General features: G+C 35.8%; 1 protein-coding gene across 1 annotated transcript; it reads right to left on the bottom strand.

Annotated features, from left to right (window-relative positions):
• Positions 1–229: 229 nt before the first annotated feature.
• LOC149781266 (uncharacterized) lies at positions 230–15,355 on the bottom strand. Its single transcript, XM_089934687.1, has 4 exons — positions 15,262–15,355; positions 9,921–9,929; positions 1,620–1,699; positions 230–723 (listed from the first exon to the last, which is right to left on the bottom strand). The coding sequence occupies exons 1-4, from the start codon at positions 15,353–15,355 to the stop codon at positions 370–372; spliced, it is 537 nt and encodes a 178-aa protein (XP_089790813.1). The 3' UTR covers positions 230–369.
• Between the last annotated feature and the right edge of the window lie 3,106 nt (positions 15,356–18,461).

Here is an 18,461-nt window from a genome sequence, read left to right as displayed (position 1 = left end):
CTCTTCGTGATGATACAATTGTTGCAATTGCAATATAAAGGAGGTTGTTATGTAATATAACCTGAATAAATGGAAAACATGATGTTATAAAAAAAAATTGTATTGACTCGTAAGCGATCTCCATGCAGTTGCACACTTCTGATAGATGAAATCATTAAATACATCATAAGTTAGGCATGGTTCACCATTTGGTCTTTTGCGGGGCCCCAAGTGGCCAAGTGGTCTAAAACACTCACTGTTCCAGATCACTGCCATCTCACCTCTGTCTGCATGGGTTCGAGTCCAAGGCTCAGCTAGCATGAGCCTGCCAGTAGCTTCTCGTGGGTCAGTGGTTCTTCCCTGGGTTTTCCAAGGTTCTTCCTCCACCAGTTATACTGGCAACCATGTATAGCATATCCTATGCTGAAAAATGGCATTAAACCCTAGAACAGCAACAACAACCAGTTGGCCTTTGGTAAATATGCAGAACATATAGTGTTTGACAACAGACAAAACTACTGCTGGCAAAGGAACAGATGCTTCATCATCCATCTTGTTATGTGCACTCTTTGCTCCAAGCACACTGGATCTTGCCGGCCTATCTCTGGTGAAAAACATATCAAGAAGAGCAATAACAAGTTTTCTTGGATTTCCATTTGCTTTATGATTTGCTTGCGACAGCTGGGCCTGGGATAGGTAAACATCACATTCAGCCACAAGTTTTATCTTGGGATTTCCACTCCTCTGAAAAATAAGAGATGAAATAAAATGTACACTTAATAATAATTGCCAAACAAGCCTTTACCTTTTACAAACTATTCTCACTGATTGGTGTTATTGTGTGCTTCATGGGAAAACTTAATTTTTCAGGTTGGGTATATTGTGTAAACTTTTTTTTAAAATTCAGGCATGTCAAAAAAAAAAAACTGGCTCTCATCTTTGGTCCCATTGAGAAATGTAAAATGATCAAATATACATTTTTGAAAATGAATAAAAGATGAACTCATTATTTTTGGCAACCTTTTTTATGAAAGTCTTATTATTAATGAAATAGAAGAATTATACCTGGCAGGAAAAGGAAATTTTTAAAAATTTCTTGCTCTCATTTACCGTACCTTCATTAAAAGGCCATGGAATGTTCTAATCTGCCTGATTTGGTCTGAATATTGGCTCACCATTCTCTGTATAAGAACTTGTGTGCATGTGTGTGTGTGTGATTAGGATTTGTAACATAGCTTTTAACAATTTTTTAATCATATCGCTATGATGTCTGCAGTGTGGCAGTTCATAGTGATGTCTAGCACTGGGGCATCATGCCGCAGACATGTTGCATGATGTCCCACCCAGTCACATTATCCTGACACCGGGCCAACCAGTCCTAACACTAACCTTTTAATGCTGAGCACCAAGTGAGGCAGTTGTTAGTACCATTTTTGTAAGTCTTTGGTATGATTAGGCCAGGGTTCTAACCCATTACCTCCAGCTTCTGAGGCGGATGCTCTAACCACCAGGCCACCGGAGCGGTTAGAAGTTGTGTACTTACAGCTTTAACTGAAAATGTCTCCACCAGTCACACTAACAACCATAAACTTATCACTGGGTAAAAATGACAATCAGATTAAAAATAAATCATATCCTACCTCAAGTACACTGGTCAACTGCTTTAAGAAGTTAATTGTTGGTGTTGCTGCAGGAACCTGGAAGAAACGAACATGATCCTCTGCAGAAGAGAAATCCAAAGAATTTGTCAATTAAGTTTCACCCAAAGGTGCAATTTTCTTTGTGGTAATAAAATATCATTGTAATAGAGATTAATTTGCCTTAATCTGCATTAACATACTCTGACAGTCTTCACTGAATGACCTGAAATATTTAAACATTTACAAAGTGCTCTTTTCTAAATATGACTAACAATGTAGAAGGGCAGGTCATCAGGTTTTAAATTTTGATATCATTTGATTTAAACATTTTCAACACATGATAGACTATTAACTGGCATTATTTATGAAGGAAGAACCTGGTGAAAACCACCGACCCGTGGCTGGGCATTAATTACTGATGCATTTAAAATTTATATTAGCATACATTATATGCCTAAATTATAAAATGAGTAAACAAATGTGTTAATTTCTACTTCTAATTTGTCTATTTCTACTTTAAACTTACCACTGATCTTGACAATCACTCCAAAGACCGTACTTTGGCAAGTTGGCGGTTATTTCTTCTCCAGGAAAATACTCATTCCAAGTCTTCCAAGGTTCCTTCACCATATTTAGGCTATTCACGCTGATCGTATTATCACCCCAGTCAAACCAACAGTAAACAGTCAAATTTTTAGTCATTATGAAGGCTAATAGATATGTTTTTCTAAGCAAATATTCCAGTCTCTTTCAAGTATGAAGCAGGTTTGATTCTCAAATTGCAGCAACAAGTTCCACCCATGCAATAAAAATCTTTTATATTGTAAATCATGAAACAAATAAACAGAAAAATCACAAATAACAATCTATAATTTACAGTCAATTATATGGAAACATCGTAGGATTTTCTCTGGGATTATTTATTTTTAAATAGTTTAATATATTTTGAGCTTGTATTTGGTTGTATTTTAAAAGCTAGTGAGTATGTTATTATGTTTTTAAAAGGATAACTTATATCATACTTTTCCACTATCAGTGTGATGAGAAAAGCCCAACGAGAGCTGTGATGGGGGCAGTCTGCTGAAAATGATAGTTGCAAAAAAAAAGGGTTTTTTTTTGTACAAGTTAGATTAGATAGATCAAAAATGAATAAAAGGAAAAGGTCCAGTTACAATAGTCATCTTCAAGCCGATGACGTGCTGGAAGCTGCACCTAAAACAACAATTAGAAAATGGCTTTGATCATGCTGAGGTCTTAAATGCTAGCTGTGAGGATTCTAAGCTTGGACTGCTAAATGTTGATTCCACGCATAATGCTGAAATGTATGTTTATATTGCACTTACGGTAAAATTTTATTTAAATTTTTACTTTTCTGTAAGCACGATAACATTGCTGTTTTACCATTTTATTGGTTGAACTTAAACTCATTTTATAATGAACATTTACACTGCATTGCACATGTGGCAAATATTTATATTTTCTTTTTCAGGTCAGTATACTGTAAATTGATATTTCACTCAAAATAAGTTTTGTATTACCAGGCTACTCAATTGAATAGACGCAATATCAGTACAAATAAGCCCTTTAATTGAGGTTTTTAGAACAGTGCTGGTTTTAGTTGGGCTGTTAATCTTACCTTGTCCATATATACTGGACCCAAGGAATCCGCAAAAGAAAAGTACATACAGTTGACATATTTAAATAAAATTTCCAATCAAATGCAACATTTTTTGACATTTAAACAAAAAACAACTGTATAATTACTTTTTCATAATACATTTATATTTCTTTCAAGATGTGGTCCATTACTTATTGTCATTTGAACTGTTTCCAATTCAAGGTCATATTCTTCCATGTCAAATATCTTGATTCCCGTATCTCAAAATTTAATGTCTATTTACAAATGTTAAAATCTTATCTTTCGTATTTCAGAATTGAAGATGCTTAATCCAGTGGTTCATGAAATGAAAGTGACAATTTTCTATCTGATGGCTGTAGCAAGGCTGAACAAAATGAATGGTTTGAAGTAATCAATGAGGATTCTGATTGGTATGACTGTGACAATGATTGGTATGACTGTGACAATGATTGGTATGACTGACAATGTGATTGGTATGACTGTGACAATGATTGGTATGACTGTGACAATGATTGGTATGAGTGACAATGATTGGTATGACTGTGACAATGATTGGTATGACTGTGACAATGATTGGTATGACTGACAATGATTGGTATGACTGTGACAATGATTGGTATGACTGACAATGATTGGTATGATTGTGACAATGATTGGTATGACTGACAATGATTGGTATGACTGTGACAATGATTGGTATGACTGTGACAATGATTGGTATGACTGACAATGATTGGTATGACTGTGACAATGACTGGTATGACTGTGATAATGATTGGTATGACTGACAATGATTGGTATGACTGTGACAATGATTGGTATGACAATGATGAAGCTTCATTTCCTCAACAAAGTGATGAAGTCATATATGAAGATCACAAGGATGGTGATGAGAAGCCATTATACAATGGTGCCTCCATAACTTTGGCTCAAAGTGCAATTCTTGTATTGTCATTTGCATTAAGGCACAATATCACTGGAGAGTGTTTAGCTGATCTATTTACATTAATTTCTTTCCACTGTCTGGCAAAAAATATTATTCATAAATCCCTTTACCAGTTCAAGGCCTATTTCAGTAAGCTTTAGGCACCACTGAAATTTTATACGTATTGTGCAAATTGTGAATTTCTCAAGAAAGAAACAGTTGAAATGTGTCCAGTAAGTGATTTGGTTTGGATAAGAAGAATTGTGGTTCACATTATTTTGAGATTCTATTAGATTACGAACTAGAACAATTATTTAAAAGACCGTGATTTCATCAAATGTTCATGCATAAATTCAGTAGGTCAAAAAAACACTCTGATAATGATGGTGAACTTTACTGCAAATATTCTCAACCTGGTGACTTTTTGACCAATGAAAACAATATCTTGTTTATTTGACTGTCACTGATGGAGTCCCATTGTTTAAATCATCAAAGATTAGGATGAAGCAAGAAAATATTATATTGTTAGGCATGTGGTTCGGAAAATCAAAGCCAGCTGTGTCGACTTTCCTAAAGCCTTTTCCTGATACTTTCCAATAGGACGGAATTAAAGTTGATTGTTCACATTGTGCATGTGAAATCATTGTGAGGGGAATGTTACTGTGTGGTACTTGTGATCTGCCTGCCAAATGTATTGTCATGAATATGACACAGTTCAATGGAAAATATGGTTGCCCTAAATGCAAGCAGGAAGGTAATGTTATCAAAACTGGTAATGAATATACATGGGTGTTTCCATTTGATGCTGCATTGATAGATGGTCCAAAAAGGAGTCACTCTTGAGTTTGTTTCTAATGGTGAAGATGCATTTGCAGCTTATCCAATTTTTGGAGTCAAAGGACCATCTTGGTGGGTTAACGTTATTACTGACATTATTAATGGAACAGCTATAGACTATATGCATACTGTACTTTTGGGGATAGTGAGATGACTAATTTTACTGTGGTTTGACCCACAATTTTCAGCCAAACGATTTTCAGTGTCAGATTTTGTGGAGGTTGTAAATCGTTGACTGTTAAGCATAAAACCATCCTACTTTGTTCACCAGAATGCTTAGTACTGGAAGGCATCAGAGTGCAGAGCCTGGCTGTTCTTTTATTCAGCACCTATTAAGTTTGGGACTTTGAGGAAGGAAATTTTTCATTATTATTTGCTACTTGTTGAATCTATAAATATACTTAACTTTGATTCACTAACTCATGATCAGCCACTATGTAGTGAATTATGTTTCTTATTCTCTGTATTGTATGGTGAAAAGCACATGTCAGCACTCTGTATTGTATGGTGAAAAGCACATGTCAACACTCTGTATTGTATGATGAAAAGCATGTCAGCACTTTGTATTATATGGAGAAAAGCACATGTCAACACTCTGTATTGTATGGTGAAAAGCACATGTCAGCACTCTGTATGGTATGGTGAAAAGCACATGTCAGCACTCTGTATGGTATGGTGAAAAGCACATGTCAGCACTCTGTATGGTATGGTGAAAAGCACATGTCAACACTGTATTGTATGGTGAAAAGCACATGTCAGCACTCTGTATTGTATGGTGAAAAGCACATGTCAGCACTTTGTATTATATGATGAAAAGCACATGTCAACACTCTGTATTGTATGGTGAAAAGCACGTGTCAACACTGTATTGTATGGTGAAAAGCACATGTCAGCACTCTGTATTGTATGGTGAAAAGCACACGTCAGCACTTTGTATTATATGGTGAAAAGCACATGTCAACACTGTATTGTATGGTGAAAAGCACATGTCAACACTCTGTATTGTATGGTGAAAAGCACATGGCAGCACTCTGTATTGTATGGTGAAAAGCACAGGTCAACACTCTGTATTGTATGGTGAAAAGCACATGTCAGCACTTTGTATTGTACGGTGAATAGCAGATGTCAGCACTCTGTATTGTATGGTGAAAAGCACATGTGAGCACTTTGCATTGTATGGTGAAAAGCATGTCAGCACTTTGTATTATATGGTGAAAAGAACATGTCAGCAAATTTACATTGGATACAGCATTTACCTAACACGGTAAAACAATCTGGACCATTGTGGGTGTATTCCTGTTTTGCATTTGAAAGCATGAATGGAAAACTGATAAAACATTTTTATGGAACACATAATTGTGTTGTGCAGATAGCAAAACCAAAATCATCTTTACTTAAATTACCAGCTCTTGCAGATCACATTAAAAAGAAAACACTTTAGGGTACTTTTACTGTAAACTAAGTACTAAACACCATTACCCAATTTCAGAAACTATATATCTAATGGCATATACATGATAGGTGGACAACACCTGTGTAACTTGAAAGCAAAATATCACTCTGCTTTAGCTTTGAAACTGAAGGACTCATTAGGAAAATGTTACATATTTTATAGAATTTTACTGAATGGTGTTATATATCTATGTATTAGATATAATGCAAATTACAGGAATTAATACACTGTTATGTACTTTTCACAGAATACTATCTGTTGTGGGCAATTTGTTTTTTGTTTGTTAAATGTTGTCCTCTGTGTTCATGCAGAATTGGTCAGTGCCAGTGCTTTGCTACATACATGGCCATCATTTTAAAGATAGACTTAGATGAAGAGTGTATTTTCACCCAGGGTAACACAGACTTTATAAAAGTCAAAATTAGCAAACATAAGATCTGGGAATGTGACAAATACTTGCATAGCAGTACCTGTTAAAGATATTATTCAGTTAGTTGTGTGTGCAAACATTGTTAATCAAAAATTGTCTGTGTCTATGAGGCCTAATAACACTGAAAGTGATTAATAAAAATCTTTGAAATTTGTATGTCACTGTGTCTTTTCTTTTACTTTATATTTTATGTCACTGTGTCTTTTCTTTTACTTTATATTTTATGTCAATGTGTCTTTTCTTTTACTTTATATTTTATGTCACTGTGTCTTTTCTTTTACTTTATATTTTATGTCACGGTGTCTTTTCTTTCACTTTATAGTTTATGTCACTGTGTCTTTTCTTTTACTTTATATTTTATGTCACTGCGTCTTCTCTTTTACTTTATATTTTATGTCATTGTGTCTTTTCTTTTACTTTATATTTTATGTCACTGGGTCTTTTCTTTTACCTTATATTTTGACTTTCAAGGTGTTTTTCAGCATGCTCAGGGTTAAAGGGATGCATTATTCAGGCACCAGCTTATCAAAGAATCTATCATATTCTGTGTCTACCATTTCTATGTATGCATACAGGACTAAACATGACAGTCAATAAAATTTACTGCTTGAAGTTTTTTACTTTTTAATCATTCATGAATATGCGGAAGATTGCGGTTTTTACAAGCTTGCGGTTTTTTCAAGCACTTGTAAAAACAGCAAGCTTGCAGATGCTGGCAAGAAAATTATCAGAGATGGTACCATGCTTGTGCAAGGTAACAAATATATTCATTGGAAAGCAGCCTGAGAATGCAGAAAGTAGTGGCCTAGCAATATATATATATATAATTGCAGCCAAATGTATCTAGTATGAAGCAAAATACTTTGTCAGGGTAACAAACAAACAAAACAAGTACAACAGGTGACAAACAAACACTTAACAAAACTTATGAGAAGGGGTGGGTGTAATATTAACTTATGATACAAAACGAAACACCATAAGAAAATAAAAGATAACGGTAGAGGGAAAAAGACAAAGTCTACCAGAAAAGACAACACCAGGTCCATGTGATATAGATTAGCAAAGAATGTTAAGCTTATTGCATGAAATTAAAAGGTAGCACTGGAGACAGACCCAAACTCAAGTCTGTGATAAATACAGAAAACCAATGAATTGGTTCTTAAAACAAAAGACTAACTTGATGGGCAAAAAATAGCACCCCAATTGACATAGTTATTGACAATTCTGGCTACCAAATCTTGACAAAATAGACTTCAGTTATTACAAGCAGAACCTTCATGTCAAATGTAGTTAAAAGCATAATTTGTAGCAAACAACAGCAGACTGAAATTACTCTTCATACTGGCCAGACAGTAATTTTCCACAAGGTAAAACTGGTACAGTGTTAAACTTTTACAAGTTATTGCTCCATATCAGGGAAATATTTTTACAAAAAGAGAAAGAATACCAGTCATACCCATGACCCTTCAATTGTATCCCATCTAAAGTGTCATTTATATACCTGATGAAAATAACTGTACGAACATGTTCTCAAAGTTTGCTGTCATCAATTTTAATATTTTTCTTTTGCTCATAATCTTGACCAAGCCTGAATTGTTATAGATAATTTCTAAGGTACTAATTTACAAATATATTCCAGACATGTGCACATAACATATTTTGAGCCTCTTTGATAAATCTGTATGATGAATTCAAACAGCAATTTAATAATACAATGACCAGATAGCTCCATAAATTCTTTTAATTTAAATACTATTTCCATCTATCTGTGAATTTTTTGCCATTATATACTTTGTTAAATCTTTAATATAAAAATGTACTCTGCAACAGGTGGCATAAAATATTTTCTGCCAGCATGAAATAGTTTCTGCAATAGAAAATATTCTCTGCAATAGAAAATTATACGCAGGAACAGAAATGTGTACTGGCAATCAATAATCCTGTTTCTGTTGCAGCCCAGCAATTCTCTAGTATAGTTGCAATCAATAAAATAGACCTCTCTGAAATCTTTAACAAGCAGGTTGTTATCATAATAAACAATCATGTCTGCATGGATATTTTGTTGGCTATTGGTCTAGGTCACTGCCTCTATCCTCCATGACTCTGTTCTCTTGTTTGGTCACTTTCACATTTCACTGATTATAATGCACAAGTTGCACACACAATGTGGCTTTTTACCCATGGGAAAAATATGTGGTATTGAGGAAGTGCCCAAAATTAATTTGTAAAATCCATTATTTATATATAAATAAACATACAACTTACAATATTACTGTCAATGGCACATTATACACACACCCATACTTAATAGGGTAGATGACTGAAATTTTGCACATAAAAAAATTGTTTTCTTTCCATGAACAATGAAAAACTTTAGACTTTTGACCTTAAAATTACTAGCTTTCTTCATTACCATAGGTACAAGTCATCCACAAAGTTTGAGCCAGGTTTGAGAAGTTGAACTAATGTTATTCTTACTATTATTAGTAATAAAAACTAAATTTAGTAAATAAGAATGCGCACAAAGCTACAGATAATATTAACAGGATTGCAATCCATCCAAGTCAGAAATTAAAAGTTTAATACAAATCTTGTATTCAATATGCTCTCAAATGCCAACATTTAAAATGTACACACAATATTTTTTGCATAGGCATACCTAAATTAAAGATGTTTTGTCTATGATTTAACTGATAAAAGATTTGGTTCTCGAAGCATCTGCAGTGTTTCAACAAAAATCTTTATTAAAAAACATCCACCTGTCCAGTCAGGGAAGTACTAAACATCCCTCCCTTCTGGTCAGATTTATTGTAATAAAGAACAATGTTAGCGAAATTCTTGACAGATGAAAGAGAAACAATAGTCAGCCTGCATCAGGTTAGTGACTGGAGGATTACATAACCACCTGAAAATTTCAATCACTATTCTGACATGGAGGACTGAAATTTCAACCCTGATCTAGTATAAGCAGTTAATAAAATCAAAGCAAATCTTGTTTAAAAAAATATTTCACTTACCTCTGGTACCTGGAAAAAATTACTGACAAAATTACATCACAAGATCTATTGTCGTCAATTACATCACGAAGATTCACTTATCTCAATAATTCTGAATGCATGTATATTGTGATCTGACTGTGGTCAATGTTACCCTTGACCAATGGTCAGTCTGATTGTGGCCAATGTTACCCATGATGAATGTTCAATGTTACCCCTGATTAATGGTCAATCTGACTGTGGTCAATGTTACCCATGATCAATGGTAAGTCTGAATGCGGTCAATGTTACCCTTGATCAATGGTCCATCTGACTGTGGTCAATGATACCCTTGATCAATGGTCAATCTGAATGTTGTCAATGTTACCCTTGACCAATGGTCAATCTGACTGCAATCAATGTTACCCTTGATCAATGGTCAATCTGACTGCAATCAATGTTACCCTTGATCAATGGTCAATCTGACTGTTCAATGTTATCCTTGATCAATGGTCAATCTGAATGCGGTCAATGTTACCCTTGATCAATGGTCCATCTGACTGTGGTCAATGTTATAATTGATCAATAGTCAATCTGACTGCAATCAATGTTACCCTTGCTCAATGGTCAATCTGACTGCAATCAATGTTACCCTTGATCAATGGTCAATCTGATTGTAGTAAATGTTACCCTTGATCAATGGTCAATCTGATTGTGGTAAATGTTACCCTTGATCAATGGTCAATCTGATTGTGGTCAATTTTATCCTTGATCAATGGTCAATCTGACTGCAATCAATGTTACCCTTGCTCAATGGTCAATCTGACTGCAATCAATGTTACCCTTGATCAATGGTCAATCTGATTGTAGTAAATGTTACCCTTGATCAATGGTCAATCTGATTGTGGTCAATTTTATCCTTGATCAATGGTCAATCTAACTGCAATCAATGTTACCCTTGATCAATGGTCAATCTGACTGCGGTCAATGTTACCCTTGATCAATGGTCAATCTGACTGCGATCAATGATACCCTTGATCAATGGTCAATCTGACTGCGGCCAATGTTACCCTTGATCAATGGTCAATCTGACTGTGGTCAATGATACCTTTGATCAATGGTCAATCGGATTTTGGTCAATGTTATCCTTCATTAAAGGTCAATCTGACTGCAGTCAATGATACCCTTGATCAATGGTCAATCTGACTGTGGTCAACATTACCCTTGCTCAATGGTCAATCTGACTGTAGTCAATGTTATCCTTGATCAATGGTCAATCTGAAATCTGACTGGTCAATGATACCCTTGATCAATGGTCAATCTGAATGCGGTCGATGTTACCAATGATCAATGGTCAATCTGAATGCGGTCAATGTTACCCTTGATCAATGGTCAATCTGACTGCGGTCAATGATACCCTTGATCATGGTCAATCTGACTGCAATCAAAGTTACCCTTGATCAATGGTCAATCTGATTGTAGTAAATGTTACCCTTGATCAATGGTCAATCTGATTGTGGTCAATTTTATCCTTGATCAATAGTCAATCTAACTGCAATCAATGTTACCCTTGATCAATGGTCAATCTGACTGCGGTCAATGTTACCCTTGATCAATGGTCAATCTGACTGTGATCAATGATACCCTTGATTTTTGGTCAATCTGACTGCGGCCAATATTACCCTTGATCAATGGTCAATCTGACTGCGATCAATGATACCCTTGATCAATGGTCAATCTGACTGCGGCCAATGTTACCCTTGATCAATGGTCAATCTGACTGTGGTCAATGATACCTTTGATCAATGGTCAATCGGATTTTGGTCAATGTTATCCTTGATGAATGGTCAATCTGACTGCAGTCAATGATACCCTTGATCAATGGTCAATCTGACTGTGGTCAACATTACCCTTGATCAATGGTCAATCTGACTGTAGTCAATGTTATCCTTGATCAATGGTCAATCTGAAATCTGACTGGTCAATGATACCCTTGATCAATGGTCAATCTGAATGCGGTCGATATTACCAATGATCAATGGTCAATCTGAATGCGGTCAATGTTACCCTTGATCAATGGTCAATCTGACTGCGGTCAATGATACCCTTGATCAATGGTCAATCTGACTGCAATCAAAGTTACCCTTGATCAATGGTCAATCTGACTTCGGTCAATGATACCCTTGATCAATGGTCAATCTGACTGCAATCAATGTTACCCTTGATCAATGGTCAATCTGACTGTAGTAAATGTTACCCTTGATCAATGGTCAATCTGATTGTGGTCAATTTTATCCTTGATCAATGGTCAATCTAACTGCAATCAATGTTACCCTTGATCAATGGTCAATCTGACTGCGGTCAATGATACCCTTGATCAATGGTCAATCTGACTGCAGCCAATGTTAACTTTGATCAATGGTCAATCTGACTGTGGTCAATGATACCTCTGATCAATGGTCAATCAGATTTTGGTCAATGTTATCCTTGACGAATGGTCAATCTGACTGCAGTCAATGATACCCTTGATCAATGGTCAATGTGACTGTGGTCAACATTACCCTTGATCAATGGTCAATCTGACTGTAGTCAATGTTATCCTTGATCAATGGTCAATCTGAAATCTGACTGGTCAATGATACCCTTGGTCAATGGTCAATCTGAATGCGGTCGATGTTACCAATGATCAATGGTCAATCTGAATGCGGTCGATGTTACCAATGATCAATGGTCAATCTGAATGTGGTCAATGTTACCCTTGATCAATGGTCAATCTGAATGCAGTCAATGTTACCCTTGATCAATGGTCAATCTGACTGCAGTCAATGTTACCCTTGATCAATGGTCAATCTGACTTCGGTCAATGATACCCTTGATCAACGGTCAATCTGACTGCAATCAAAGTTACCCTTGATCAATGGTCAATCTGACTTCGGTCAATGATACCCTTGATCAATGGTCAATCTGACTGCAGTCAATGTTACCCTTGATCAATGGCCAATCTGACTGTGGTCAATGTTACCCTTGATCAATGGTCAATCTGACTGTGGTCAACATTATCCTTGATGAATGGTCAATCTGACTGTGGTCAACGTTACCCTTGATGAATGGTCAATCTGATTGTGGTCTATGTTACCCTTGATCAAATACCCCTAAAGAACAAATTCATGACTTCATGAATACTCATGAACTCTTTATGAATGTTCATGAACATTCTTCAAATGTTCATGATCAGTTCATCATTTGAGTTCATGAACAAATGTTCATGAAAGTTCCTCAGATAAGTTCATGAACACTTCAATAATTTTAATGACTCAAGTACTTTAAGTTGATGAACATAATGATGAGAGCTTATGAGCCATTATTATAACTTAAAGTTCTTGAAATGTCACGAACTTCATTCATAAACAATTCAAGAACTTTGATGGATGACTATGATATTTACTGAAAATGTTCAAGACATTTCTATACCATTATATTCATAAAATTTACACAACAGTTCATTATACAAACTTTCTCACAATATTTGTGAAATAAATTAAAGGTAAAAAACCTATGAATACTGAAGACATGTTCAATGAGATTTGTATTCTGTTACTTGTGTTCTTAACCGGAGGTGGTTTTGGACAAAGAATTTTGTAAACATTTTCTGTTCTGAATTACCAAATGTACTTGCTATAAAAGCTTTCAATGACTTTGTTCTACCATGTGCAGACATATACATAAAAAACTGCAATTCTTCACTTGAAAACACATTGTCCATGTATATTAGACATTCTAGCAATGCACACCATTGACGTTAACATCAATCAGGAACAAATGTTCCACAAATTTATCCACTGACACCAGTTCACAATGTGAGTCCATTTGTACAAGTACATGTACATGATATTTTCCAACAGGCAAGTGCCCAATATTAGAATTAGAAGTATGATGCAGTGACACCTTCACCTATGACTTTTCAATTGCTTCAGTTTGTTTTACCCATAAGTGAATATTTTTTCACATCTGATGACATTCCATGGATGTAAGCAAATTACAGGAGTCATTCAAAGGGAGTGGCACTCTGCTGGCTGAAAAGAATTTCCAGAAATTCAAGATAAGACCATTTAAACCTTTTAAACCATCTCTGATTTTCTTCTGCAATAACATGACTTTCAAATTAGAAGTTGTGATGGTCATGCTTGATGTCAGATTGTCATTAATTTCATTCACAATCATAGGACCTTCTGTTAAAGTTGGAGGGTGAGTTGCCAAAGTAGGCAGGGAATTTGGGGTACCTCATCGCAAGTTGTATAAACATTTTTTTATTTTATAAAGTAGCCAGATAAATCACCCCACTCCCAGATGATAATGAAAGCCCTGAACCAACTAGATGTCATAAGAAGTCTTTCAGTGACAAAACCCATGTCAATATGATCATTCATTCAGGTAAAATAGTAACGAGAAGATTTTGAATATGGCCATTGTAGCAGTCATGTTTTGATGTATGATTTGCATCACTTTTATCTGGAATCAACCAGGTATCATAATAAGTCTCTATGTGAAAATCCAATTAGAAGGAATAGAGATAACAATATTTTTAGGGGTCAGATTGCATCAATTTTATGTTGGACCAAAAAGAAACTAAAGTAACTCCTCTGATGAAAATCCCATGTCAAATGACTCTGAATTTTATGGAGTAATTGGAACATGATTTTCAATATGATTTTCAAAATGATTTTCAATATGACCACCATACTGGACATCCGATCAGAACCATTTTAATAGCAGACCAACAAAGACATCTTAAGAAGTCTTCTGGTGAAAACTTCATGATACCATGACTTTTCATTTAGAACAGGTAAGAATAGCGAGATGTTTAAGATGGCTGCCACTGTGACCATACTGGATATCAAATTTGTACCATTTTCATTTAGGAGCAACTATAAAAGAAATCTTTTGGTAAAAGCACACTGCCATTTTAACAAGGCAACTAGAAGAAGAAATAACATGAATTTTAAGATGGCCATGGTGGCAGCTATTTTGGTTGTGAGATTGACATGAATTTCACATTGATGTCCAACTATATATCAGAAAAATTATTTCACTCAAAATCCCGTGTCCATCTGACCATTCAGTCAGGAGAAGTAGTCATAAGATTTTCGAGATGGTCAAAGTGGTGGCAATATTGAATCCCTGAGCAGCAACATTTTTATTCTATGTCTCAACTTGACATCATAAGAAATCATTAGGCATAAACTCCATGCTTATACTACCATCAATTAGAAGAAGTACCAATAACAAAGGTTTCAAGATGGCTGCTGTAGTGGCCATAATGGTGTGCAAGCGGCACCATTTTCATTTAGGACCATCTACATATACATCATAAGAATCCAATTACCTTTTTTGAGGAGCAGCAATAACAAGATTTTCAAGATGGCTGCTTTAGGGGTCATAACAAACATCAGCATGGCACCATTTTCATTTGGGACCATATAGTATAGATATCATAACAGATATCATAAGAAGTCCTTTAGAGAAAACTCCATGTCAGTATAACTTTTATTTCAAGAGGACTAGCGATAACATATAGAACCAATGTGACATCATAGAAATTCTTCTGGTTAAAACCTGTCAATATGACTTTTCATTCAGGAGGAGTGTGCATGTCACTGATTTGGATTTTTAATGTAGCTGTAACAATTTTTCATTCATATTGCAGGGGCCCTGAGTGGCCGAGTGGTCTAAAGCACTCTCTGTTACGGATCACTGCCATCTCACCTCTGTCTGCGTGGGTTCGAGTCTCAGATTCAGCCTATGTGGGTATGTGAGAAAGCTTGCCAGTAGCTTCTCGTGGGTCGGTGGTTCTTTCCGGGGTTTTCCGGGGTTCTTCCTCCACCATTAATACTGGCTGCCATGTATAGCCTATCGTGTGCTGAAAAATGGCATTAAACCCTAAAACAACAACAACATCATTCATACTGCTACAATGTCATTAGTGTGGCAGTTTATAGTGATGTCTAGTACTGTCGCATCATGCTGCAGACATGTAGCATCAATTCCCACCCAGTCACATTGTCCTGACACCAGGCCAACCAGTCCTAACACCAACCTCTTAATGCTAAGGAAGCTGCTAGTACCGCTTTTATAAGTCTCTGATATGACTAGACCAGGATTCAAGCCTGCAACCTCCTACATCTGAGACAGATGCTCTAACCACAAGGCCACCGGATCAGTCTCAGTGAATCAGAAGGAAGAGTGATACCATGAATTTCAAGATGGCTGCTGTGGTGGCCAGTTCAGCATCATTGTCTCTATAAGAAGAAAACCTCATGTTGATATGACCATCGATTCAGGTGAAGCAGCAATAAAATATTTTCAAGATGTCTGCTTTGGTGGCCATATTGGATGTCTGAGCAGCACCATTTTCATTTAGGACCAATTAGACCAGGGGATGATTGTGAGTAGTTTTATGGCAATCCTACATTTGTGAGAGTAGTGAAAACAAACTTGTGTACAGAGATGGATGTGTGATGAACAACAGATTATTTCATAGGCTCTCTGGTATATGACCATTTTACCAGTATTTCATTAAAGCGAACAAGTGGATAAAACAGGAATGGATGAACACACAGTCCTTAATAAAGAGACAAGCATATGAAACTGTTTGCAAAATGCAGGTTTTCAGATGCCAAATATTCATGCAAAGAATTAATATTTAGTTGTCTTACTTCCAATAAAATGTAATTGTGGATCTGAATCACAATTAGAGAATTTAAACAACAGTATACACAAAGTAGATTGACCATGCTACATTTGATGCTGATATAGGTGATAGTGAGTGTAGCTCAGTGGCATTTATATTATATATACTGACACATCTTGTATTACACTCAGTTACACTCAATACCACCAACGAGAATAATATACTCACATAATATTTTGATAACCTTACATGTTGAACTACTGTCACCGTGGATAAATCTCTTATGGAGAAAAAAAACATTCTGACTTATAAGTGAAGTATGCCTGACTTGCAGGGATCTTATAAGCCACTTATAAGTTATTTATACTTTGCATATGTAATATAGTGAGTGAAATAACAGTCTGTATAAGTACAGTATAAGTGTGTGTGTATGTGATATTGATTTGTAACGTAGCTTTAAAAAATATTCAGTCATATCGCTGCAATGTCTGCAGTGTGGCAGTTTATAGTGATGTCTAGTACTGGGGCATCATGCCAAAGACGTATATTATAATGTCTCACCCAGTCACATTATCCTGACACCAGGCCAATCAGTCCTAACACTAACCTCTTAATGCTGAGCACCAAGCGAGGCATCTGTTAGTACCATTTTTGAAAGTCTTTGTTATGACTTGGCCGGGGATTGAACCCACAACCTACCACATCTGAGGCGAATGCTCTAACCACTAGGCCACCGGAGCAGTACATAGTATAAGTGAAAACATACTGATTTGTTCATCCCAACATTTCACTTATATTTGACATACTGCTAAGTAACTTATTGATGATATAAGCTATTTGTGTTAAGAACCGTTTTGTTCAAATAATAAAGCAGAGGTAATTCAGAATATTGTTTTGCTTTTATCAGCGAAGTATAAGTCATCTAATTTTATGGACTTGTCATTGTCTGCTTTACAGTTTACTGCAAGAAATAGATCCAAATAAAGGTTCTACAATGGATTTTTTTTATACAAAAAATCCTAACTCTCCAAAAGATTTATTGTTTTTAACCAAAGATAGGCTAAAATAAATGGAATTTCTGGATTGCTAATTTAAAATGCTTTAAGATTTTAAAAAGTTTTAAAGATTTCAACATCAATGTACCTTAGGTATCAAAATTAGAGTAAAGCAACATGTATGTCTATATGTGTGTAATCAGAGACTTGTACATATATATCTGTGCATATGTGAAATCAGAGACTTGTACATGTCTGTTTGTGTGTAATCTGGGACTTGTACATGTGTCTGCATGTGTGTAATCAGAGACTTATACATGTCTGTATGTCTGTATGTGTGTAATCAGAGACTTGTACATGTCTGTGCATGTGTGTAATCAGAGACTTGTACATGTATGTGTATGCATATAATCAGTGACTTGTACATGTATGTCTGTATGTGTGTAATCAGGAACTTGTACATATATGACTGCATGTGTCTAATCAGGGACTTGTAGATGTGCGTGTGTGTGTGTGTTTGTGTGTGTGTGCGTGCATGTGTGTGATTTGAATTTTTAATGTAGCTTTACAAAAAATCAATCATATCGCTACGATGTCTGCAGTGTGACAGTTTATAGTGATGTCAAGCACTGGGGTATCATGCCACAGACATTTAACATGATGTCCCATCCAGTCACATTATCCTGACACCAGGCTGACCAGTCCTAACACTAACCTCTTAATGCTGAGCACCTAGGGAGGCAGCTGTTAGTTACCATTTGTATAGGTCTTTGGTATGACCTGGCTGGGTCTTCGAAGCCGTGACCTCCTGCAATCGAGGCGGACGCTAACCACTAGGCCACTGGCATGGTCTGTATGTGTGTAATCAGAGACTTGTACATGAGTGTCTGTATGTGTGTA

This window comes from Sinohyriopsis cumingii, chromosome 15, assembly GCF_028554795.1.
Source record: "Sinohyriopsis cumingii isolate HCF-2022 chromosome 15, ASM2855479v2, whole genome shotgun sequence".
Classification (NCBI taxonomy): Eukaryota; Metazoa; Mollusca; class Bivalvia; order Unionida; family Unionidae; genus Sinohyriopsis; species Sinohyriopsis cumingii.
This window is presented reverse-complemented; position numbering and strand designations above follow the sequence as displayed.

Excerpts from the sequence above, each read along its gene's own strand:
- LOC149781266 (XM_089934687.1), bottom strand. The coding sequence starts at position 15,355 with ATGGTCCCAAATGAAAATGGTGCCATGCTGATGTTTGTTATGACCCCT. Across the intron at positions 724-1,619 it reads AGTTGACCAGTGTACTTGAG|AGGAGTGGAAATCCCAAGAT; the intron begins GTAGGATATGAT and ends CTTATTTTTCAG.